Here is a 27519-nt window from a genome sequence, read left to right on the forward strand (position 1 = left end):
TGTGTGTTTCCAGAAGTCCAGTCTTTATCTCCACATCCTGATTCACTATAAAATTTTAATTCTCTATTCTTTACTTCCATGCTTGCTTTCAGATTTTATTTATTTGTCTCCTAGGTTCATAACATCTTCTTCAAAAACCTCAGGAATCATTTTATACTCATTTCCTTTAGTCTATATGGAGGAAGAGTCAAATATGTTATGAGCAAGTTGGAAATATGTGGTATGGAAACTGGTACTTATATGTGATGGACTTATTTCCATCAGAAATGCAATATATATAATCCCATATTATATGTATTATATAATGTGTGTGTGTGTGTGTGTGTGTGTGTGTGTGTATGTGTATGTGTGTGTATACCAAGACACCAACTTTGGGCCTATTTATAAATCCTTGACTTGTTTTGAGTTCCCCTGTTATTTTGAAAAGCATGTGAAGACCAGGGCTGAATGAAGTGACAGAATAATACCTCTTTTAGCAACAACATATGATTCTACATACTGACTCTGTTTTTGTTTTTGTTTTTGCTGGCTCAAATGTTCCAATTTATCATTTCTGTATCTCTGTGAATGATTCTTTCTTTAGCTTTCATGCAAATTTTATATGAAAAATCAGCTAGCTATTCTTGCATTTATTGACTATTAAGTGCTACCCACTCAGTGAATACAGTACTCAAGAGAATTCTGAGTAGCATTTAGAATTTAACTTACCTGTCATGAATACTTATTTTAATATTTAAACAGTGTTCTGGTCAGTAACAGCTCTTGGGTACTCTGCAAGTGTCTTTGCTTGTGGTCTTTCAGTCCACTGGGTGCAATGGAGTATCTGAGAATTCTTTGGGGTCATGAGTAAAGTGAAGAAGCCTTCAGATCCCCTGCCCTACTTTCAGCACTTTGTCTTTCCTGGGTTTCTAACTTGTCTCTTATAATTTCTTTATTTTTTCCCATAATAGTCCTCAATAAAGATTTCCATAAGGAAATTTCTAAAAACCCCTTAGATAATAATCTAAGCCAAAAGAAGGTTTATTTTGTTTGTTTTTCTGTAGAGTAAGTAGTACTCAGGCTTCAGAAAGACAGTGCTACATCTTGTGAGATATTCTTTTTTTTTTTCATTTTTCTTTTATTATTCATATGTGCATACAAGGCTTGGTTCATTTCTCCCCCCTGCCCCCACCCCCTCCCTTACCACCCACTCCGCCCCCTCCCTCTCCCCCCCCCCTCAATACCCAGTAGAAACTATTTTGCCCTTATTTCTAATTTTGTTGTAGAGAGAGTATAAGCAATAATAGGAAGGAACAAGGGTTTTTGCTGGTTGAGATAAGGATAGCTATACAGGGCATTGACTCACATTGATTTCCTGTGCGTGGGTGTTACCTTCTAGGTTAATTCTTTTTGATCTAACCTTTTCTCTAGTTCCTGTTCCCCTTTTCCTATTGGCCTCAGTTGCTTTAAGATATCTGCTTTAGTTTCTCTGCGTTAAGGGCAACAAATGCTAGCTAGTAGAACTGGAGGAAGGTGAGATATTCTTGCTAAGACTGAGTAATACTCTCAATTGAGGCTAGTTAATTGTTCTCATTCTAACATTAACAATGGCAACAACAGGAAAAGAAAAAAACCAAAAAACAAGACCAAGCTAGATTTTATACTACAAAGCATGGGTCGAGTGTTGTAAACATTGAAGCATGCAAAGGAAGAATGTGGAGGACAAGGGAAAATGAATCATTAGTTACTATAATATGATGCAAACTAGATTGCCAAAATAAATAAATGATTAGAAGGTGACAAAGTCCACTTGTGTTTCTTGCACATCTATTATTATCAGTCCTATTGAAATACATCCCCTAATTTTATTAACACCTTGCAAAATTCGTTCGAGTGAATTATTTTTGACCCTCTAAAGCTTGGAGATGGAAAATAACTTGGTCTAACATTTGACAATTACCACCGGTTTCAGTTTTGGTTTTTCTGGCTGTGTTGATTGGCTTTGCTGTTATACCACACTAAAAATGTTATTGTGCTGTTCAGTTACCAAATATTGGGCTTTTGCTTCACTCTCTGGTGGTCTTCCTTTATATCAATGCATATGTATGTTAAACTATGACACGGACTATCATATTGTCAGAACAGCATAACTGATGACCCACAAACTTTCTGGGTCAGATATGTTGGTCTTACTCCTGTTCCATTTTCCTTTCTTCAATACAAATGTAAGAAGTTGTATAAGTAACACTTTTATTCTGCTGAACCAGGGCATCTTCACCTTGGCATTATTGACATTTTTGGACTAGATAGTTCTTTGTTGTGGGAGCCTGTGCTGTATGTTGTAGATGCTTAACAATATCCCTGGTTTTAATCTGCTAGATGAACAAACCACCCCCCAGTGTGACAACCCAAAATGTCTCTACAGTTATTACCAAATATCTGTAGAGCAAAACTGCCCCAACTGAGAACCACTGCTCTAAAGTCAACACGAAGGGAAGTAACTAGAAGTGTAATCCCATCTGGGTAAGATTCCATACTCCTGTAATTCCAGGGGCTCAGGAGGTCGAGATTGGGATGATGGTGGTTTGAGGTCAGCCTGGGCAAAAAGTTAGTAAGGCCACCCATTTCAACAAATAATCTAGGATCTGGGTGTGGTGAGACACATCTATAACCAGCTACACAGGAGGCATAGGTAGGAGGATCCCCATCTAAGGCCAGCCCCAGGCAAAAACAGAAGGCCCTATCTGAAAAATAACTAAACACAAAAAGCGCTGGAGACATGACACGAGTGGTAGAACACTTGCCTAGCAAATATGAGGCCTTGAGTTCAAACCCAGTACTGTTAATAACAGCAACGATAATAATAAATAAAATGAAATAAGAATGTAATCCTTTTGCCCTGTTTCTTTCCAGAATGTTAGGAATTTCAAGAAATTAATTATATATTGTATTAGTCAAAACAAGACAAATGTGTGCTGTGGTAAGAAACAATGTCAAAATTGCCTGAACACTAGCTCTCTAGGGCAGCTGTCCTCCCCGCTGCAGTGTGACATCTAGCTTTCTTCAGTCTCCCAGAAGCTCAATATCCACACACATTTTCATAATCATTACAGCAGGGAAGAGAGATCATGGAGAATTGATCGTGCACACGGTCTTTAACATGCCACACAGGAAGTGGCATGTGATACCTCATCTCACATTTTATTGGCAAAAGCAACTATGTGACCAAGTCCAAACTGAGGCAGAGGGGAAGCTTGGTCCTCCGTGCTTGGGGATGTTGTGATATTGGTGAGCATCAGTAATGTGGACCACAGTTCTATAATTCCTATTGTCTGAATGCTCTGTCATCACCCGAGTTAAGTTGTAGGTGACATGATTCAATTAAATTTGAAATACACTACCTACCACCGGGAGAGTATGTGTACCTGTGAAATAATTAGTGAACAGATGATATATACTATTTATGCAATAAATTACAATAATTCACTAAATTTACATATTAATTTGTAAGATACATTTTTGTGATGTTCACAATTATCATGTTAAGTCTTTCAATTAAAGAATGTTCCAGTTTTAATGTTCTATAATTAAGTTTATTTTTTGTTAAATGTATTCCTAGATGTTTTATAGTTATTATTTTTGTAGTGCTGGGAATCAAACCAGAGGCTTGGGCATGCTAGGCATGTGTTCTACCACTGAGCTACACCCCCAGTCCTTTCTTATTTTTGAATGAAATTTCTTTCCCTTCCTGCATTTCTTCATGGCTGTTGCAAGTAGAAAGAAAAGCCATTTGATTTTTGCATAGTTTCCCTCCCCTAGTTATCTTAATCTAAATAATTTAATTACTGCACATAACTTTTGTAGTTGAATCTCTTAGGCAAGTGATTCTCAAGGTTTAGCCCCTGAACTGGCAGTGTTAGTGTCACCTGGGAACGTGTTAGAAATCTGAAGTTTTAGACACTGAACCCAGACCTACCATATTAGAAACTCTGAGTGTGGGGCTCAGTTTAGGTATAGAATAATATCTGAAAAAATCATGATAATGTTACTGCTTTTTTGCAGGTGGTAATGTTGACATTCTCTTTTCTTACCTGTAGCACTGGATGAAACATACAGAACAATGATTTGGTGCTAATTGAATGAATTTTGAGTTTCATTTCATTATTAATAGAAGTTTGTTGTTTGTCAGTTTTTGATGCTTAGCATATTTGAAAGGTCTTATACTATTTGAAATTTTTACACAGAGCTTGAAACAGGAATGACTACTAAATCTTAGCCAATGTTTGTTCAGATTTATTGGGATAATTATAGGAGTTTTCACATTTAATTTGCTAGTATTTGAAATGAATTGATGAATTTTGTGCATATTATATATTCATGGAATAAATATGACCTGGGTGACCTATTTTAATATGTTGCTAGATTTGGTTTGCTAATGCCCATTTCTTGGCATTCTAGCTAATTGTTTTCCACCAAACAGCAACACCAGCATGCTGTTTCTTTCAATAATTATATTATTCCTCAATGTCCTTAAAAATTCAGCTTTTCCTATGCAAGATTGAGAAGTTAATTGTATTTTAATACTAAATGTTTTATGCAGCTACTTGGAACCCAACTTAGAACAACAATACTAATAGTGTACCACCATGTGTTCTCAATAGAATTCTACCAAATATCTGGCTGGGTAGCTGCCCCCGCCAAGTGGAACATGTAACCATCAAACTGAAGCATGAGTTGGGGATTACAGCTGTCATGAATTTCCAGACTGAATGGGATATTGTCCAGAATTCCTCAGGCTGTAACTGCTACCCAGAACCCATGACTCCAGACACTATGATTAAGCTGTATAAGGAACAAGGCATGGTCTATATCTGGATGCCCACACCAGACATGAGCACTGAAGGTAAGGATCAGAATGCCTTGCTGAGTGTATTTCAGAGAGACCCTTGCTGTGAGTCTGTTTATCTATCTATCTATCTATCCACCCATCTATCTCTCTCTCTCTATCTATCTATCTATCTATCTATCTATCTATCTATCTATCATCTCTCTTTCTATCATCTATAATTGAGTGTCTTAAATATGAATGGTAGAAATGGAATAAATATAAAGTTTTAGAATTAATATATTCAATATATATCTTTTGATACCTTGGCATGTGTGACAGGAACTGAAAGACCAACATGGTTACAGATCTGAGAGGGGGGAGATCTTTACCAGGTTTGGGCCACACTAAGGAGTTTACACTTTCCTGGAGCAGTGTTAGCAGATGAAAGTGTTTGAAGCTGGGAGGTGCCAAGATTCTATTTTTTTTTTCAATAAAAGTGCACTTTGATTGCAATATGGAGAGTAAGCTTTAGTTGGGCCAGGGAAGCCAGTTAGGTGAGTGCAGAAAGTTGGGAGTAATGTGAGAAAGAACACAGCTGGGCTAGGGTGGTGCTAGTGAGTCTCCACTGGCTGCAAAAGCACTTGAGAAAAGGTTTTTTGATTGTGATATTGTTTGTGTGCTGGTGAGGAAGCAGTGACAAATAAGGCATAGTTTTGACCTAATGGGAAGAGGTGGTAGGAGAAGTTCAAAGCACAGAAGAATGGATGCAAGAGGAACAAGTGAGGTGCTCTGGGAGGGTTATGGCTTTGGAAGAGTCCATTTTGTGGAGGGACACAGGTAGTTACACAATGCCTGCATTTCAGTTGCGCCTGTCTTGGGAGATAGGCAGGGAAGTAGGGCAGTGTGCTTAGTGGAAGAACCAGCACTCACCAAGATGCAGAAGCATGGGATTTTAGAAGAGTTTCTATACACATTTCAGCCTGGCTGTAGAGTAAGGTATTTCTCAGAAAGAAGTGGAGGTTACTGTCTGCAACTGAGAACCATTACACTGACAATATCAACAGTATGTCAGCAGGGGGAAGCAGAGAGCTATAGAAATTGTATAAACCAAGGGAGTTTGCGAAACAGCTATGCTGGGGGAAAGAAGGAAGGTAGTGAGGCCTATCCAGGGAACCACTGAACATATATACCATCAACCATATTACCCACAATGTACATTTTGCATTAAACACTCTCCTAAGCAATTTACATGCATTAACTCATCTAATTTTCACAAAAGGACTCTGGGCAGACATTGTGGGTAATTCCATTTTGCAGAGGAAGAGACTGAGGTACAAAAAAGTTAGTTTGACCAGGTCAGAGAACCAAGGAACAGCCTGGATTTCAAGGCCAGCATTCAGATTCAGAGCACTGCCCAGAAACCAGCCCACAAAGTTTCTCCGTACCTTTGCAAACGTACTCTTCAGGCAGATTCTACAGACCAACGCAATTTCAGCCCATGAGGGTCATGATCAGCTGCAGTTATGCAAAGCCCTGAGTTGCAGGATAGGTCATTTATTTCCCCAAGAGAAATGGTCTACATGACAGAACACCTTAAAGACCACAGAGAACCCATGTCCTTGGCTGTCATTGGATCTTAGGTGGTTGTTCTGGCCAGGCTGGACCCCTCTGTGGTAGTGAAGTGAATTATCATTGAGGATGGGATATAATTTCTGTTTCTGAATATGGGGAGAGTTATTGACAGTTTGCTTATTCTTCTTGGTAATCTGATGTAAGGGAGCTTGATTTAGTCTTAAGAGCTCTGCTCTTTCTCAAAGAAGAAAAGAAAAATTCTTATTTGCACAGAAGAACACTGGCTGAATGTAGGTTGCATTTTCCCTGCCTAGCTTATTTCTCTGGTTTCAAGACAGATGAAATTGTTAGGACAGTGTGAGTGTAGCTTTCAGAGTATTCTGATTTTAGCTTCTGCCTGCCATGCATTCTACTTCATCTGTGCACCGATAAATCAAAGGCTCTGCTGGTGAAAAGGTCATTTGCTTGACAGTTTGGGGTCTACAAGTGCCTGAGGAAGAACCATCCCCAAGTACCCACTATGGTTGCATTCAAACGATTTTGGTGCTCACTGAGTCAGCAGGTCCCAGACATAGATAACAGTGCTGCTGTAACCTATGTCCATGCAGAGGCAGTACAGTAGCATGGATGATAGTGAAACAAAAGCTTCTACCTAAAACAGGCCAAACTCTAAGAATAAATAAAGAATAAAGGATTTGTTTGGTTCAGCCTAACATGGAGGAGTGATCAAAGAGTTAACACCCTTTTCTGAGTGTCAGGGGAACTTTTTACCAGCAGATTAATCTATGTGGCTCACAGTATAGCTCAATGCACATACAGATTAATACAGCTGAATATTTCTAGAACTCTAGAGAAAAAAATCCCTTTGGAAGTGTTTTGAGCTGTAGCATGAGGCTGTCAGATTAAGTCTGAGAAAGGAGACAGCCTGTTAGGCTTAGCTCTCGCCACTGATTGTCACAGACCTGTTACCATCAATTGTACTATCGATCCTACCTCTTGTACACTTTGTCGTATGTGGAGGGTGGTTTAGAATTCTTCCTTGTCATTTCTTTTTTTTAAGTTTGACTTGTCTCTTTTACCCGAGAAATGAAAATCTCTCAAATCTAGCTCTCATCTGAACAAAACAAATCTGATCATTAAAATGTCTTTTCACATGGAAAGGATTCAGATTGAATTTTGACCTCCATTCATGCAGTGCTGTATATAACAAATGGTCTGCTCTTGTCTCCCAAATGAGTTAATGTGCCTCCCTCCCCAGTCTTCTGTCACTACCCTGTTGTTACAGTCTCAGCTCTTTTCTCTCACTAGACAGATTGAATTCAGCAGGGCCACTGTGCAAAGACACTGACCTTCGAAGGAAGAATGCTTGGGTTTGTAGCCTTCTAGCCACTGAGTGGCTGTGTGATACTGATAGGCTAGTTCCTGCATTGGAAAAACAGGAGAGTAATTTCTACCTTATTGGATTATAACAATAGAATAAGACAATTGACATGATAAACTTTGGAAATCATGAAGTTGGGACTATATTATTAGTGCCAATCCTTCAAGTTTCTTCCAACAGATGTTATAGATATGATGGACATTATCTATATTATACTCCAAAAATGGAAAAGAAGATATGCTCAAGTAAAATGATATCTTCAGCCATATAGCTGCCCCTGGAGTAAGAAAGGAAAGATATGTGTGTGTGTGTGTGTGTGTGTGCTAGAATGGCTGAAAGTTGTGCCGTGAATTTCTTCCAAGGTCAAACTTAGATAAAGCATTTCTTTAGGGACATTTGACCTCCCTGGCTCTGACCCTAATGGCTCAGGCCACAATCACTGCCAAAATAAGCCATCTCTTCCCTCTCACAACCTTGACTTGCTTATCTTTAGGATGCTTTTAATTATTTCAGAGGTGGGTTAGTCTGGAGGAAGGCACATCACAGGTTAGATTAGAGAGGTCTCACCAGTGTCTAAGATCATATTGGTAGTATTGTTTTGTTGTTGTTATTTTTTGGTTCTTATTCATGCAGTCAATGAATGTTTATTGAGCATCTACTAAGACCCAAAGCTTGTCTTAGTTTCCAAAGTAAGAAACACAGATGGTATTTTGTTTTTTCCTACATAGGGTTTATGATTTTTCAACTTAGTTGACAGCATTTAAAATCTGGAGTATTTTACATAAAAAAGATATGGATTTTACCTTATTTTGAGATATTATTGTTTCTAAGAATGGAAACTTTTTAACAAATTAAGTTCTATGTGGAGCCTGTATGTAGGAAATCTAAATTTTAGGTACCCTTATTGACACCAACTCTATTGTGCAGTGCATTTCCTGGTGAGCCCTGACCCTGAGCACCCTCTTTTGGTTCCTTGGTGGCTTGTGCACCTATGATGAGTTTTTGAGCAGCGAGGTGCATTTAGTGGGTACGGAGAGCTGTCCTAGGGAAGGGACTGAGGTGCTACCACCCAGGGAGCATGCATGACCAGGTAAATAGGGCACAAAGGGACTGACTGAGAATTCAGATGGACAAGATAGGGGGTGGAAAGTATCAGTAACCAATTAAGTTAGGGAAGGACTACAGTGCAGTGGTTAAGATCACAGGCTAGCAAGGTTTGAGTTGAGTGGTCACTTAGAGTAACTATGGGCAATGCTCTGTGCCTCAGTTCCTTCTTGTAAAAATTTAGGATAATAATATTGTCAGCTTCGTAGATGTTAAGGGGTGGTTACAAGTGAACTGTTTCATGCAAAGTTCTTAGAAATGCACTTGGCAGGTAAAAAGCCCTCAGTATATGTTATCTATCATCCATAAAAGCAGGGTGCACTCACTAGAAGTCAAAATAAACGGAGGCTCCAACAGAAGCCAGGCTGAGATGAGTGAGTACACTGTACTGGCTACTTCTCTGGTACTTCTTCTAATTGTTTATTTATTATTTTTATCACTTAACTATCTGGCAACTCTTTTTTTTTTTTTCATTTTTCTTTTATTATTCATATGTGCATACAAGGCTTGGTTCATTTCTCCCCCCTGCCCCCACCCCCTCCCTTACCACCCACTCCACCCCCTCCCGCTCCCCCCCCTCAATACCCAGCAGAAACTATTTTGCCCTTATCTCTAATTTTGTTGAAGAGAGAGTATAAGCAATAATAGGAAGGAACAAGGGTTTTTGCTGGTTGAGATAAAGATAGCTATACAGGGCATTGACTCACATTGATTTCCTGTGCGTGGGTGTTACCTTCTAGGTTAATTCTTTTTGATCTCACCTTTTCTCTAGTACCTGTTCCCCTTTTCCTATTGGCCTCAGTTGCTTTAAGGTATCTGCTTTAGTTTCTCTGCGTTAAGGGCAACAAATGCTAGCTAGTTTTTTAGGTGTCTTACCTATCCTCACCCCTCCCTTGTGTGCTCTCGCTTTTATCATGTGCTCATAGTCCAATCCCCTTGTTGTGTTTGCCCTTGATCTAATGTCCACATATGAGGGAGAACATACGATTTTTGGTCTTTTGAGCCAGGCTAACCTCACTCAGAATGATGTTCTCCAAATCCATCCATTTACCAGCGAATGATAACATTTCGTTCTTCTTCATGGCTGCATAAAATTCCATTGTGTATAGATACCACATTTTCTTAATCCATTCGTCAGTGCTGGGGCATCTTGGCTGTTTCCATAACTTGGCTATTGTGAATAGTGCCGCAATAAACATGGATGTGCAGGTGCCTCTGGAGTCACAGTCTTTTGGGTATATCCCCAAGAGTGGTATTGCTGGATCAAATGGTAGATCGATGTCCAGCTTTTTAAGTAGCCTCCAAATTTTTTTTCCAGAGTGGTTGTACTAGTCTACATTCCCACCAACAGTGTAAGAGGGTTCCTTTTTCCCCGCATCCTCGCCAACACCTGTTGGTGGTGGTGTTGCTGATGATGGCTATTCTAACAGGGGAGAGGTGGAATCTTAGTGTGGTTTTAATTTGCATTTCCTTTATTGCTAGAGATGGTGAGCATTTTTTCATGTGTTTTCTGGCCATTTGAATTTCTTCTTTTGAGAAAGTTCTGTTTAGTTCACATGCCCATTTCTTTATTGGTTCATTAGTTTTGGGAGAATTTAGTTTTTTAAGTTCCCTGTATATTCTGGTTATCAGTCCTTTGTCTGATGTGTAGCTGGCAAATATTTTCTCCCACTCTGTGGGTGTTCTCTTCAGTTTAGAGACCATTTCTTTTGATGAACAGAAGCTTTTTAGTTTTATGAGGTCCCATTTATCTATGCTATCTCTTAGTTGCTGTGCTGCTGGGGTTTCATTGAGAAAGTTCTTACCTATACCTACTAACTCCAGAGTATTTCCTACTCTTTCTTGTATCAACTTAAGAGTTTGGGGTCTGATATTAAGATCCTTGATCCATTTTGAGTTAATCTTGGTATAGGGTGATATACATGGATCTAGTTTCAGTTTTTTGCAGACTGCTAACCAGTTTTCCCAGCAGTTTTTGTTGAAGAGGCTGTCTTTTCTCCATCGTATATTTTTAGCTCCTTTGTCAAAGATAAGTTGCTCATAGTTGTGTGGCTTCATATCTGGATCCTCTATTCTGTTCCACTGGTCTTCATGTCTGTTTTTGTGCCTATCTGGCAACTCTTAAATGGGATGGTTGAGTTAGTCCAGGAAGAGAACAGTGGTGGTTGTGCCCCTGTTCGTGAAACCTCCATGAAGCTGGGAGCCTTTGGAGCATCCATGTGGCAGCTACATGTTTCCTTCAGAAGGATGCATCTGAGATCAGAGAACCTCAAACCAACACATATCTCTCTTTTAACTTCTAAACTGTGTGCCTGCCTCTTGAATAACCTTTCTCAGATGAAAAGGAAAAGGGAAGGTATTGCCTCATTAGTGGTATTGGAGAAGACCTGTCCTCAAGGAACTACTTCCCAGAAAGCATGCCTAGGGAAGGGATTATGACTGGATCTGTAGAAGACCTTGTGTGGCAGGGTGGCCATACTGATGCTATGCAAACTGAGCACTGAGGCTGGGACTCTGAGTCCAATAGCAACTATTGCAAATTACCTTTTTGGTCTAGTCATAGATTGAGTGTTTGACAAAACCTACGTCAAAAACAGTCTTGTTTATTTCCTGCCAGGTTACCAAATATCTGGAAAGGCAGCCATGGCAGGGGACTTGTCAAATGAAATTAGTTTTAGCAGAAGCTGGAAGAACCTATGCATTCCAGAACTATCAATGGGATTCTCTTTCCACCAGAATTTTTAGAGCAAACCTCTCACATCCCTCAGTAGAACAAAAGTCCTGCAGTGAGCAGGCCACACCCTTCTTTGCAGGACTAATCAAAACATACCATGAGGTTTTGCCTCCTCTGATCTCCTGACTCAAACAGTGGATCCACTATGCAGGGCTGTCTCTGAGACAACATGAGGCACCTCCCAGTTGCTTCTGATGCTCTCTACACCTTGCTGCATCTCCAGGATATTTAGCAACTCTATTCCTAGAAGCATCATGAGAAACTGTATGGCAGACCCATTCAGCTCAGAGCATCCCAAGACCAGGCCCACAGATATAGATAATTAAGATTCATGGCTCAGTGTGGACATGAGGGATCAAGACACTCATGGGAGCTGGTGTGTCTTTAATTCAGATGCTCTCAGGGTCTAGCCATGGAGCATGTGTGTGAGGCAGTAGGCAGTAGGGAGAGAGTAATGGGGGCTGAGGGGCTTCCAAGTGTGTCCACCTAAGCTCATTCTCTTTAAAATATTTCTAAACTTCTGGGTTGCACCCGTAGCTTTACATAGCTTCATTATAGGAACAGAGCAGGTAGCAAGACTAAAATATTATCCTGGCTTCTCTGCAGGTTTTCACTCCAGTCTCAGAACTCAGTGAGCCTGAAGTAAATTAGACAGGTGACTGAGAGGACCTTTGAGCCACAAATGAGCTCACTCATAAATAAACTCTCTCCATTTAAGGTGCTGGACCTGATTCCAATGTGTTGTAATGCCTCCTTCAGGACACTGGCCTTTCCAAAGAGGATGCCTGAAGAGGGAAGGCTAAACTTACTTGAGTGACTCTCATGGGAGAATTATAGGCCCGTGAAGATCTGAAAGTGAAATGTTTTGAAGGAGGACCTTTTCCACCTCTTCAGTCATCCAATGGGGATGGCAAGGTGAATGCTGGATGGGGCTCTTCTGTGTGGTCCTGGGAGTATCCTTCTGGGGCCACTCTGTGGAGGACAGAGAGTTAAGGTATAAATGTGCTGTTGTAATCTGGGACTCTATAGATTCCCTCTTTTGTTTCCTTTTGAAATAATTTACAGTGATCACCTCACATACAACAAAAGTTCAAGCAATCAAACAAAAAATTCACCTCATTAAATATCTCTGCAGTGAGAACCTGTGAACAGAAGAAACTCCATGCATTCAAGAGCACAAAGAATAATTGTAGGTGTACCCCACAGGACAAGAAGGAGAAGCAGAGCCTGCCAGGGTTCTGCAGGACACAGCATACCATCTCTCAGGATAATCTAATAATCAAAATAGTAGTCATAAAATGATAATAGCTATAAAATAATTGTCTAATAACAGAAATTAAATCTGTTTTAGAATTCACTGTATCATGAAGGAATAAATGAGGATTGTTTATCCCACACATAACAACTCTTTAAGTTAGCCATTCCATCACACAAATGAAAATTAGCATATTAAATTCTGTTTCAAATTTCATTTGATCAATGAACAAGATCAAGTCGTTAACACAATGGACTAATTCTATGTTTTATATTTAGCTAGAAGAGCCTTTTGGACAAATGAAATTCAGGTGACAGTGTTTAACAAGCTTTCTTTGAAGTCCTTGAAAACAACTACCCAAATTCTGTAAACCCTGCTGAAAGATGTGAAAATCCGTTCTTCTGAATAACAGGTGATAGTTAACTGTGGAGGGAAGTTTGCATGGATGGTGAAGTCACACAAAGAAGCTGTAACATCCAGTGAAGATTCAGAGCAGAACTCTACGTCTGGAATGCTCTTTCCACTTCATTATCAGGTTTTAAACTTGTCTCACCTTTCCTTCGAAACAAAGGGATGAAGCAAACTGTCCCATTCTGGACTGTACCTGCACAGTGCTTTGGAGGACTTATTAGTGGCTGTGTGGAGATTTCATCATTCACGTGTGTGTTGTGTTTTCTCAATCTAGGCCGAGTGCAGATGCTGCCCCAGGCTGTGTGTCTCCTGCACGCGCTTCTGGAGAATGGACACATTGTGTACGTCCACTGCAATGCTGGTGTGGGCCGCTCTACTGCAGCTGTGTGTGGCTGGCTCCTCTACGTGCTGGGCTGGAACCTGAGGAAGGCACAGTACTTTCTCATGGCCAAGAGGCCGGCTGTGTACATTGATGAAGATGCGTTGGTCCAGGCACAGGAAGATTTTTTACAGAAATTTGGGAAAGTTCGTTCTTCTATATGCAATCTGTAGCTGGTCAGCCTACCTTACCCTTCCTCCCAGTTTTCTTATGGAGCCTGGAGTGATGTTAGTCAAAAGACCGAGAGACAAAGACTCCATCTGAAATGCAGAACTGTGGTTTGGGCTCCTTTTTGAAGCTTCCCCTTTCACGTGGGGATGATTTTCTGTTACGCTTTGGTTGGGCTGTGTATTTGACATATTTACAAATGAAGCTGTGACTGACACATGAGAAAAAGCCAAAAGCAGCTGGGCTATGTAGTGTTATTCTAGAGTCAGAAATGATGTGCGCAGTCCCTGCTGCCTGCGGGCAGAAGGGTCCTTTGCTTTCTGGGCAGTGCATGGGATTGTGTTATAGATTCATGACAGCACTTTCTTGTTGCATGGTAACATTTCAGCATGCTGAAGAAAAGAGAGTGGGTATGTGGGTTTCATCAGTAGAGTGTAGGGGTGCACACACATACACCACACACACACACACACACACACACACACACACACACACACACACACACACACACACACAGCTTTTCTATGGTCATTTGCCAAAGGAGGGAGTAAGGATAGAAACCCAGACAGCCTAAAAGAGGAGCTCAATATGAGCAAAAGCAATGGTTTTCCATCCTTTTTTTTTTTTGTGTGTGTGTATCCTGTTTTGTAATTATTAAGGTGTATTCCAATACATCACTTTCTTTATCAACCCAACCTTCCCCTGAGACAACAAAAGTGGAGTTAGCTTTGTATTTGTTTTAATTGAGGTGTAATGAGAATAGGTATCTTGCTCAAAGTCTTATGGCTAGTCAGGGCTAAGCTGGAGTTTATAACTCATGTTTATTTGACTCAGTGCTATTTTCAATACAAGTTTTTTCTAACATAGTGAATTCACTTTGGTCCCTCTCCAGAAAAGGTTGATACGCCTGTGGCTGTTTCTACAGTGAGAAAGGTCAAAGTAATTCTATTTGTGCAACCTAATAGGGGGTGATCTCAAGACCAGTGTGGCCTGAGTTATTGTTCATGAGAGGATCTATATTACCAAAAGAGTCCAGAGAGGCAAATTTTTTTTCATGGATTTTGTTCCAAAGCTTGAGTCTGATCCTGGTTCAGTCCTCAGTTTAGTATAGTTGCTTCACCTTCAGACTAGGCAATTCACTCTTCTACAGGAAATTCAAAGATGAGCAAGACTTTGCCTTTCAAAGTGTACAACCTAGAAACAGAACAGAATACAGCCCATGTAATGCAGGATTAAACTGTGACTGACTTGTTAGAACACAGGAAGGGGAAGTGTATTTAATTGAATGACTCTGTATGCAAAGTGCTTTACCATCTTGCTCAGTTCCATCTTCACAGTACTCTGTGAGGGAGCTTTCATTATCTCTATTATTTAGATGAGAAAGTGAAGATGTAGAGAGGTTAAATCAACTGTCCATTGTCACATGTTGAACACATGAAATACACAGCTAGGTTTGTCTGACTTAAAACCCGTACTTAAAAAAGTTAAACTATAATGCTTGTGTATTTTTCTGCTCCTCCTTTCTTCTACAAGTGTGTATTGATAGATATGAGAGACAAAGATGGAGGATAAGGACACAAGGTAAGTGCCAGTAGCACTCAGAGGAGGGGGAGAGATATTAGAGCAGTGGCATTCAGGGGAGGTGACATTTGCTTTGGGCAGAGGAGACTAGACTGGAAACATTTTTCCTACAATTTCACAAAGTTGAATTTATAAACAAGCATTGATCAATGTGAAATACAGTTCTCTTACTAAAAATAGAGAGATATCACTATTGTATTCAAGAACTCATTTGCCATGATAATGTGTCATGTAAAATTTAATCTTAAAATTGAATATTTTTAACTAATGGTGTGTGTGTGTGTGTGTGTGTGTGTGTGTGTGTGTGTGTGAGTTTTCCCAATGTCTACAAAATCTAGCTAGGTACTTTCCATTATATAATGGTCTTTTTGGGTGGATTTTCCTCTATTCCCTCTCTTGCTCTGATGAACAAACTCAGTTAGGACTATTAAAAATGTTTTGGAATGAACCTCTCTTGTCCTCAATGAATGGGATGTCTACTCGATTTCAAATCACCTGGAATTTTTGCTCAATAAAAGCATTAAAAAGACCTTTGTATACACAATTGTTTTAATGTTATCAACTTAGCCTGAAATCCAGAATAAACTGTGTTTTTTATTGTAAAGAGGGTAGTCAGCTCAGCTACATTTTTTTCTTTGTCACTTTACTCTCTTATCAACCTACTAAAATTATCAGTTAGATGACAATGGAAACAAACTGAGAAAGAATACATGAAAAAAATTCCATTTACAATAGCCTCAAAAAGAATCAAATACCTAGGTCCAAACTTAAAAAAGGATGTGAATGACCTCTACAAGGAAAACTATAAACTTCTGAAGAAACAGATTGAGGAAGACTATAGAAAGTGGAGAGATCTCCCATGCTTATGGATTGGTAGAATCAACATAGTAAAAATGTCTATACTCCCAAAAGTAATCTACATGTTTAATGCAATTCCCATCAAAATCCCAATGACATTCATCAAAGAGATTGAAAAATCTACCATTAAATTTATATGGAAACACAAGAGGCCAGGAATAGCCAAGGCAATACTCAGTCAAAAGAACAATGCTGGAGGTATCACGATACCTGACTTCAAACTATATTACAAAGCAATAACCATAAAAACAGCATGGTACTGGCACAAAAACAGACATGAAGACCAGTGGAACAGAATAGAGGACCCAGATATGAAGCCACACAACTATAACCAACTTATCTTTGACAAAGGCGCTAAAAATATACGATGAAGAAAAAGCAGCCTCTTCAACAAAAACTGCTGGGAAAGCTGGTTAGCAGTCTGCAAAAAACTGAAACTAGATCCATATATATCACCCTATACCAAGATTAACTCAAAATGGATCAAGGACCTTAATATCAGACCCCAAACTCTAAAGTTGGTACAGGAAAGAGTAGGAAATACTTTGGAATTAATAGGTATAGGCAAGAACTTTCTCAATGGAACTCCAGCAGCACAGCAACTAAGAGATAGCACAGATAAATGGGACTTCATAAAACTAAAAAGCTTCCGTTCATCAAAAGAAATGGTCTCTAAACTGAAGAGAACACCCACAGAGTGGGAGAAAATTTTTGCCAGCTACACATCAGATGAAGGACTGATAACCAGAATATATAGGGAACTCAAAAAACTAAATTCTCCCACAATTAATGAACCAATAAAGAAATGGCCAACTGAACTAAATAGAACTTTCTCAAAAGAAGAAATTCAAATGGCCAAAAAACACATGAAAAATGCTCACCATCTCTAGCAATAAAGGAAATGCAAATTAAAACCATACTAAGATTCCACCTCACCCCTGTTAGAATAGCCATCATTAGCAACACCACCAACAACAGGTGTTGGAGAGGATGTGGGGAAAAAGGAACCCTCTTACACTGTTGGTGGGAATGTAGACTAGTACAACCACTCTGGAAAAAAATTTGGAGGCTACTTAAAAAGCTAGACATTGATCTACCATTTGATCCAGCAATACCACTCTTGGGGATATACCCAAAAGACTGTGACACAGGTTACTCCAGAGGCATCTGCACACCCATGTTTATTGCAGCACTGTTCACAATAGCCAAGTTATGGAAACAGCCAAGATGCCCCACTACTGACGAATGGATTAAGAAAATGTCATATTTATACACAATGGAATTTTATGCAGCCATGAAGAAGAACGAAATGTTATCATTCACTGGTAAATGGATGGAACTGGAGAACATCATTCTGAGTGAGGTTAGCCTGGCCCAAAAGACCAAAAATCGTATGTTCTCCCTCATATGCAGACATTAGATAAGGGCAAACACAACAAGGGGATTGGACTTTGATCACATGATAAAGTGAGAACAAACAAGGGAGGGGTGAGGATAGGTAAGACACCCAAAAAACTAGATAGCATTTTTTGCCATCAACGCAGAGAAACTAAAGCAGATACCTTAAAAGCAACTGAGGCCAATAGGAGAAGGGGACCAGGAAAAGGTTAGTTCGAGAAGAATTAACTTAGAAGGTAACACACATGTACAGGAAAGCAATGTGAATCAACTCCCTGTATAACTATTCTTATCTCAACTAGCAAAAACCCCTGGTCCTTCCTATTATTGCTTATACTCTCTCTTCAACAAAACTAGAGATAAGGGCAAAACAGTTTCTGCCGGGTGGGTAAGGGAGATAGCTTGGGGGGAAAGGGAGGGTATGGGGGGAAGGGGGAGAAATGACCCAAACATTGTATGCACATATGAATAATAAAAAAAAAAGATGACAATGGAAGCCAAAGGTGGGACACCATTAAGAAGCAAGGATGATAACTTAAAGAATGTGTCTGAGAAAATCAAAGCAGATTTGGTGCCATTAACTGCTCCTCACTGGCATTAACAGTACTTTGGAGGAGGGGGTGCTGGGCTTTGAACTCAGGCCTCTCACATACTAAGCATGTACCCTACTACTGAGCTACCCCCTCCCCAACCCAATAAACTTTTTTCAATCACATATGTCTTAAAGGGAATCATAAGAAAATCTCACTCATGGTAAAGAAATGCCCAAATGGAGTTGATTTCTTATAGACGTCAGACATTATCCTTGTCTTGCTTTGTGTGTTAAGGTTAGGAAAAAATATGAATAATACACACTCTCTCTTGACAACATTAAGGTACAAGTGAAAACCACTTGGCTTTACCTAAAAAAAATGATGAAAATGTGGTTAGGAAATGAGAAAGAAAGAATGAAACAAGAGATTTAAAAGTGACTTAGATGGCATAAAAACTCACCAGAAAATAGAAAAACACTGAATATAGCTAAATACAGTCATATCAGAAGTTCAAACTGAAATTATCTTTAAAGATAACCTAATGTAGTTTCTTTATTTTACAAAGAAGCAAACAAAACAAGAGATATCAACTGACTTCTCTATAGCAAAGAGTTATGACTGAGGCTCAGAGGAAAAGGGTAATCCAGGAACATGAGATCAGGAGATTTATTGTAGTATTGAGGAATTGTAGGAGAATTAATGGGAATAACATCAGACAGTGTTGTTATTAGGAAGAATTAATGGAGGAATTGATGGAAATTGGGACAAGTGAAAGAAAAATGACTGAAGTGAGAAAAAGGGGAAAAAAAGTTTCCAAGAAAGAAAGCAAATGTTTTCTGCAGGGAGAGACAGATAGTATGGCTGTTGAAGCAGCGGAGAATCAAGGTAATATGTGCATGTTAGGCAGACATGCTATGGATACATTTGGAAGAAGGGTTGGCTAGTGTAATAATTAGTGCTGATGAAACCATGGCATGGGTGTGCGGCTGCTTATTACTTGATAGGGAAAAAATAAATAGAGAATCTGATAGACAATGAGGCTAAAAATAAAGGGGAAAATTGATGAAGCTACTTCTCATTATAAAACTAATGATAATAACAAGAAGGGAACAGGAAGAACAATAGAAGCAATGACTGCTTTTTACTTCCCTAAACCATTATTCAAGGTCTACCCCAACTTATTTAAGGGAAGTGTATTTCTACTTGCTCAGGTCCTGTTGTAGTCTGCTTTTTGTTGCTATAACAGAATACTTGAGATTATACTGGGTAATGTATAAGGAAAAAGGGTTTATTTTCTCTGATAGTCCTAGAGACTGGGAAGTCTGAAAGCATGGTGCCAGAATCTGGTTGACTTCTGGTGGGGTCTTTGTGCTGCTTCAACTCATGGCAGAAAGCAGAAGTGCAAGAGGGAACATGTGAAAGAGGGAGAAGGGGACCAAACTTCCGTGACAGTTAACCCATTTCTGCACAAAAGGCATTAATCCATCTATGAGGGCTCTTTGCCCATGACCCAAACACTTTTCACTATGCTCCACCTTCCAACAGTGGCATACTGAAATATTACGGTCCAAGACAACAAACTTTTGGGAGACACACTTGAACCATAGCATGTTTCAAACCTCAGGTCATCCCTGGCTCCTCTCTCTTTTGAACATCACATTTGGTCCATAAAGAAATCCTGTCTTGTCAGTCTCTCTGCTTTACCTCCTATATCAAATAACTCAGACCACAGCCAGTGTGATTATGACACTGGATTTCAAAAATAGACTTCTCCTTGGTATTCCTGTTTCTGTCCTTCCTTCTCTCCTAGACCACCACCATCAAACCTCCCACACAGTGGCCAGATAGATCCTACAAAAATGAATCTCAGATCATGTCACTCGTGGGCTTAAAACCTCCAATAAAGCCAGGTGGGATGACTTCCACTTGTAATACCCAGCAGAGATGGGGAGAGGATTGTGAACCAAGGTCAGATGGGCAAAAAAGTTAGCAAGACTCCACCTCAACCAATAGCTGGGGTGTTGGTGGCACATGACTGTCATCCCAGTCATATGGGAAGTATAAGTAGGAAGATCATGTCCAAGCTGGCCTGGGGGAAAAAATGCAAAAACCAAAACCAAAAAAACCCTCCAAGGACTTCTCATGTCAATCAGGGTAAAAGTCAAAGCCTCCATAGACCTATACAATCTGCTTGTTACTCTTCCAACCTCATCTCCTACAACCTCCCATATCGTTCATTTTGCAGCAGTGCACTGGCCTTCTTGCTGTTCTTTGAATATTGCAGGCCGGCTTTGACCTCAGGGCCCTTGTCCTTGCTGTAATCTCTGTTTGTGCTGTGATTTGGAAGTGGGTTTGTCCCTCAAAGGTTCATGTTTGGTCCCCAGTGTGGTGATGTTGAGAGTGGTGGAACTTTTAAGAGGTGAGCCCTAGTAGAGTCTTATTAGGTCATTTGAGGCGCTGCCCTTAGAAGGGATTAATGTGGTTATCCCAGGGTCATGGTCAGTTTTCATGAAAATTTATTGTTACAAAGTGAAGTCACCTATGCACCAGGCATCTTTTGCACATAGCTATTTCCCTTACCTCTTTGCCACCATGTTGTGACATAGTCAAGGGCACCTGTACCAGAGGCTGGTAATGGTGCTCTTCCTAAACTGTGAAATAAATAAATGTCTTTTCTTTGTGAAGAATCCAGCCTCAGGTGTTTTGTTATAACAGAAAATGGAGTTACACAACCAGGAATGCTCTTCCTCTAGGTATGTACATGACTTACTCCTTCTGCCAATGATACTTCCTTGGGTCACTCTTAAAAATTGCCCAATTCTACTCTGTCTCTCCCTACCCATAGTCTCTGCCTTATTTCTGTTCATAGAACTTATTATTGGCCTGCATATTATATAATTTACTTCCTCATTTTATTGTCTGTATCCTTTAACTATAAACTTCATAGAGTCAGAAATTCACATCTATTTTGTTTGGTGACATAACTAAAGTGAACAGAACCTGGTGTACAGTTCAATGAGAAAAGAATTAGTATAAGCCTGTAACGATTAAGATCATACAATGTTACAGATATGTTCTCTAAGTGTTTTACATATGTGTGTATATATGCATATGTTTATATATTCATATTATAGACCAGATTATTTAATCTTCCCCAGAATTCTATGAGATATTATTATCCTTATTTTACAGATAAGAAAACTAGAGATATGGAGAGAAAGACAAGAAAGACAGGCAGTTTCACTCGTGGTTTTAGGGAAGTCAGCTCTTAATCAACAACTCACTGTAAACGCTGGCCATATTGCAAACATTGGTTTGGTAGGGCAGATGTAATAATGTACCACTTGGAGTCTTAAGTAATGGAAATGTATTCTTTCACAATTCTAGAGTCTACAAGTCGAGGATCAAATGGTTGTCAGAGTGCTTCTCTATGTGAGAGAATCTGTTCCATGCCTCTTTCCTTTCCAACAATTTTTGACCTTTCTTGGTTTGAGGAAGCATCACCCCATTCTTTGTCTTTGTATTTAATCAGCATTTGCCATTGTGGGAGTCTGTGTCCAAATTTCTTGTTTTATAAAGACACCAGATACATTGGAATAGGGCCCACCCCTGTCCAAAGACTTCATTGTAACTTTGTCTGCAATGACCTTATTTTATAATATAGTCTTATTCTGCAGTAATGGAGTTAATTCAACATATGAATGGGAGGTATCATGAGTTAGTCCATAGCACCATGGAACACTATAGACTATAGAGAGTAAAAATTGAATTAAAAACAAAGTCAGAGAGACTGGTGGGGAGTGGAAATGCAAAAGAAGGGACCAAAATGCACTGAGTGTCCCATTTTCAGTTTTAACCTATAAAATAGTACAACTGAAAGAATAGGCAGGGACAGATAGAAAACTGGGGTCATTCAGGTCTTACCACCGTATCCCATTCTTAGCTTTTTCCTCTCTGTCTCAGCCTCGCTTATTCCTGATACCTTTAAGCCCAGTAACTGTCAAGGTTCCAGTGAGTGTGTTACTGCCCACCTGCCCTGTTGTCCTGCATCCCCTCATCAGCTCTTCTGCCCTACATATTCCTTTGCTTTAGTTCATCTAGCAACATACTTCTAAAAACATTTTATCATGCTGGAATAGCTTGTCTGCTGGCAATCCTTCTTAATTGTCCCTTCACTGTTGCAGGTATATTTCTATCTTCAAATTTTGTATTGTAATTTCCATTCAGATGCCAGGAGGGATAACATATTCACCATTCTACACCAGAATTTTCTCAATCGTCATCAATACCAATGACACCCAAATCTCAATTCTCATTCTAATATCTTTTCTGAGTGCCAGGCTCATACATCAAAGTTTTTTCCTGAACATCTCTCATATCTCCCAACTTTAATATTCCAGAAACTAAATTTTCTACTTTTGGTCAAACTTTCTTTACTTTCTCTGTTGGGCAGACAATGGCAACATTCTTCCTCTCGTTGCCCCAATTAGAAACCTTAATGCTATTTTGATATCCCCCTTACATCTACCACCTTCCTAGCCATGCAACATGTCTTTTAAATTACACCTCTTAAATATCTCTTCAGTACCTCTTCTCCTGCTTCTCAGCTCTGACCTGGATTGTTGAAGCAGGATTTATCTTCTTATTTCTTTGCTTTCTCTCTCCAGGCCATTCTTTATACTGCTGTCAAAGAAACCTTCCTAAATTTCAAACATGGCACCATCTTTTCCTTTTGTAATATTCCCCAATGGTTCCTCATTGTTCTCAGCAAAAAGTTGTCCTTAATATCAATCCCTTTATGACCTGGAAGTACCTTTCTCATCAGTCTTCCTTGTCATCCTGATAACCATTACCCAAAAGTATACTCCAGTCTGAGTGAATTACTTAAATGTTTTTTTAATCTTTAACCCTCTGGCTTTCACAAATACTTTTCCCTCTTCCTGGGATCCTCTTCCCTGCCACTTGTATTTAGCCAACATGAACCCATGCTTTGGGAAGGCCATCCACCCTCTGTGAGATATCTTCATGTGTTCTCAAGGTTGCTCCTTCCTGGCATTTTCTGGGGACCCATCTTAACATGCTGTGCTGTAACATACTGCACTGTAACGTTAGGTACGTTGTAGATAATACTTAGTAAACATGGATGTTTGAGCATTCTTTGATATTTAAGCTAAGTACTCTTTTGGATTCTGTGCTCAGATTTAATGTATATTTTAACCTAAGGGCAATGTGAAGAAGTCATAAGAACATTTTTTTCATGTACATTAATGGTTGGGGTAATTCATTCAATAAAAATACTCTCAAGGGCTTCATTTATTCCCTTCTTTGCTTTAAGCACTTTAATAATGATTTTTCTCTATACAGAGTATAGAGTATAGCAAGTACCATATGTCAACATCAGCTATGAACCAATAAAATGTTTAATGTGTTTTCAACTGATCTTCTTGCTGCAAATGCATCTATTGAATCCCCTTTTTGGTTTGTCACTGATGACCTTCAAAAAGGCATGGTCTATGTGTACCAAATTATTGTTGTCTGTATTACATCACTCAGTATTCTTCCAGTAACCCATCTCATGGACTACATTTCCTTCTGACCAAGGAATAAAGCATAGTTGTTATTCCTGAGCAATAAAAAAGTACTTTGTGGGCACCTGCACACCATGTTTATTGCAGCACTATTCACAACAGCCAAGCTGTGGAAATAGCCAAGATGCCCCACCACCGATGAATGGATTATGAAAATGTACTTATACACAATGGAATTTTATTCAGCTATGAAGAAGAATGAAATTTTGTCATTTGCAAGTAAATGGATGGAACTAGAGAACATCATCTTAAATGAAGTTAGCCAGGCTCAGGAAGCCAAAATTCACATTCTCCCTCATATGCAGATGATAGACCCAAAACAAATGCAGCAATACTATCGGACATGGATTGCACACTAAAGGGAGAACATGCACAGGAGGAATAGGGAAAGAGACTGAAACCAAAAACTTGAATGTGGTTGATGTGCTCACTGTAGAGTAGCAAATATAGTAATCTTAAACTGGCAGAGGCCACTATGGGAAGGGGACTAGGAAGTAGTGAAGAGGTCTGCTAGAAATGAACCAAAGTGGGCTGTAATACACATGTGCATGGTAACAGCACTAGGAATCTCTGTATAGCTATCTTTATCTCAAACTAGCAAAACACTATGTCTTTCTTATTATCTTTTATGTTTTTTCTTCTACAGAATCAGAGAACAAGAGGGGGGAGCAGGTTCTGCCCAGAGGCGGCGGGGGGTGGTAGATGTCCGGGAAGTGGCCCAAATAATGTATACACATGTAAGTCAATGCAAAACTGATAAAATAAAATAAAAGTACTTTGTGTAACTATGAAACTTAAAATAATCTTGCCACCGCTCCATGACAATTAAGATTATGAATACGTCTCTTTCTTTTTTTATTTTTATTTTTAATTTTTTGCTGTTGGAGATTGAATCCAGGGCCTCAGGCCAAATGCTCTACCACTTGAGCCATGCCCCTAGTTCTTTTGCCTTTAGTTTGTTTTTTCAAGCAAGGTCTAACTTTGTTGGGTCTGGCTTTGAACCCCCTACTCCTACTTCTGCCTCCCAAGTAGCTAGGATCATAGGTGTGTGTCACCAAGCCCAGCTGTCAGTATGTCTTTCCTGAACTAAGTTTACACCTCACTCTGCCTTGTATTTCTACTCATTTTTACCCCTCTGCCTTACTTTTCTTACTTATTTAAAAATTACTTTCATTCTACCATATTATTCAATCAGTTATAAAATATGATATTCATTCCTTTCAGAATAAGAAGGGTTATAAACAAACACATGAATAAAAATCTTGCCATGTGGAAGCTGTTGTACAATGTAGAGGCTGGCTTTATGTATGTCATTGATGACGCTAATGCTGAGAAATAGTGAAATGTCATGGGATGGCATAAATATTTTAGGATAAAATTCTGTCTTTTGAAGATAAAGATATTCTAAAAATGGAGTTGTTCTTTATTCTCCACCACATGGACACAAATACCAGATGATTGTTTGAAATGTACAGAATGGCCCCAGGCCTTTGTGTTGATTTGATTGATAGATGTGTTATTGCTATTAGCACTAATGAACTGGAATTCAGACCATCATTCTAAGTTTCATTCAGATCACAGTCTTTAGAGCTGGAGGAATGTTTTCTTTTCCTTCGTCTGACTAATACAAAAGTTTGTGTCATCACATCGTTTCCTTAATTTCTCTTAAAATCAACAGAGCAAATAACTCATGTGACCACCTGCTCTTCCTCTATAAATTCAGTTGAGTAAATAAAATCCAGAGCTGAAAAAGTAAGCACACCTAGTGCCGTTAGACTTCAGATGTCTAAAGAGTGAAATTTCTTCCAGAGAAAATTGCAGATTTGACAGTATTAATTATTATTGACAGTATTTCCTTTTGAGGTTAATACAAAGTTTTAATGGTTTACCTGTTTAAACTATATTATTTTCTACAAGGAAATAGAAATCTATTAGTTCATTACTTTAAAATATTTCTATGCTGTACACACAGGAAATTTTCTTGTTTTAGTAATTTTATCCTTTGGACAGTCCTACAAATGGTACTGTGTTTGGAAAAAAAAATATGGAAAGAAATAACATTCTGCAAATACTTCAAGGATTGATACATAACTAAGGTAATTACCTTGTACCAGAGACCAGAAACAAGATAGTAACTTTTTGTAGTGGAAAGTTAGAGAGGGGTAAGTTTCTAAATAGAGCTGGGAAATGCTAGAGCAGATTGCTTTGTGAGATAGTGAGATTTCTGTCACTAAAATGAATTTAGTTCTGAAGTTGAACCCCTGCCCCTGCAAAATGTTTTAAAGGAGATTGATCTCTCCAGGGAAGCTTCCGTCATGTAACCTTTCAGGTTTCTCCCAAAGTTAATCCACACTTCTAATTATTTATGTCAACTTTCAATTTTCTCTTCTCTTGAACATTAAAAGCAACACATTAGCATTTACCAAGTCACCCAAAGCACACAGGAGGAGACCACAAAAGTCAGCAACCCTCAGAGAGAAAACTGAATGTTCCATTGGTTCTTGCAATTTCCTAGAGATGCTGGAAAAGATAGGGTGAAGATGTATCCGAAATAGTGCCATCCTTTGTAATTGTGCAGGGTTCCACACTGTGTGTAGGGAATATTGGATTAATTTACTGGGAGTCAAATGAGATGAGTCATTAATAGCTTCTCTAATGAAAAGATCTTTAAAAGAAAGAGGGCCATGTCTGCAAGAGGGGGGAAGCATTTTTGTCACAAGAATCACCCCTAAAATAATTTCCTGTCTACCAAAGAGCTGTCATCATCTGACTTCTATTTCAAGTCAAAAGTACATGTCGTTTTTACATCCTCTGCCTTCTTCTTCCTGTATGGGCACTTTATTGTTAAAGTAAGATTCATTTTTTTTTCATCTTACTCCCTTATATCTCTCTCACTTTTTCTGGATTCCCTGCCCTCCTGTTCTGGGCTTAACACTGTCGTTGCTATGGACCTCATTATTTACTTTGCCCATCCCTTTGCCCCTTAAAGTCCTTCCTGAAATGTTTTTCTGTATCTGCTTTCAAACTTTTTCAGTGTCTTGTTGCTGCCTCTTCTCCAAAATTCTAAGACTCACATCTTGTATGTGGAGGGAACAAGCTTTGGACTGGATGTCCTTGCTTTCTATTTGGTTCATGAGTCTTCAGACCTGTCCCAAACCCTAACGACTGGGTCATCTGCACCCAAATACCAAACCTTTTGGAAACATCCTCATAAGTTTTGATTAGGCTTTTCTCTTTAAACTGTTTTAAGATATACATAGGTAGTTTTTTGAACAAAACTACCGTAGAAATAACCCATAAGCAGTGGAAATAATTATTCTAATTAATAATAGCAAAATTATTCCATTAAAAAAAGATATACACAGGCATTTACAAGAAAAATTCAAGTTAAGTTTCACTTACGTTTGCAAATCAAGCATGTTAAAGACACCCAGGGGAACTCACTGGCTTCTGCTGTGGGGTTCTCCAGGGTTGGCCTTCATTTTAATTTACTTTAACAAAACCAATTAATTAGACCAAATTGTGTCTTTCCCGTCAATAAATTGTCACCGAAATGTTTGCATTTTTGAAAAGCCTCTCTAGGTAATCAGACAGACACTTCCTTTCCCCTGTGGAGTCCAAGGTTCCTAGACTCCCCGGTCCCCCACAGCCTTCTGTTAACCTTGACAGCATACCATGTCTCTATTGGGGGGCATCATGGGGTTCTGGCTGAGTAGGTTTCTCTGTTGAAGGGGGTGTGTGTGAGTGAGT

General features: G+C 39.2%; 1 protein-coding gene across 5 annotated transcripts in view; it reads left to right on the forward strand.

Annotated features, from left to right (window-relative positions):
- Positions 1-27519, forward strand: part of Epm2a (EPM2A glucan phosphatase, laforin) — a 208905-nt gene that overhangs the window by 82975 nt on the left and 98411 nt on the right. For 2 of the 5 annotated variants that reach the window (XM_074072665.1, XM_074072682.1), the window contains exons 3-4: positions 4641-4882; positions 13539-15921. In XM_074072665.1, coding sequence (XP_073928766.1) covers positions 4641-4882; positions 13539-13816 — 520 coding nt within the window. In that variant the 3' untranslated portion in view covers positions 13817-15921. Of the gene's footprint in view, positions 1-4640; positions 4883-13538; positions 15922-27519 lie in introns of those variants that run through there. The other 3 variants (XM_074072670.1, XM_074072676.1, XM_074072691.1) reach the window with 2 other exon arrangements.

This window comes from Castor canadensis, chromosome 1 (genome assembly GCF_047511655.1).
Source record: "Castor canadensis chromosome 1, mCasCan1.hap1v2, whole genome shotgun sequence".
Taxonomy (NCBI): Eukaryota; Metazoa; Chordata; class Mammalia; order Rodentia; family Castoridae; genus Castor; species Castor canadensis.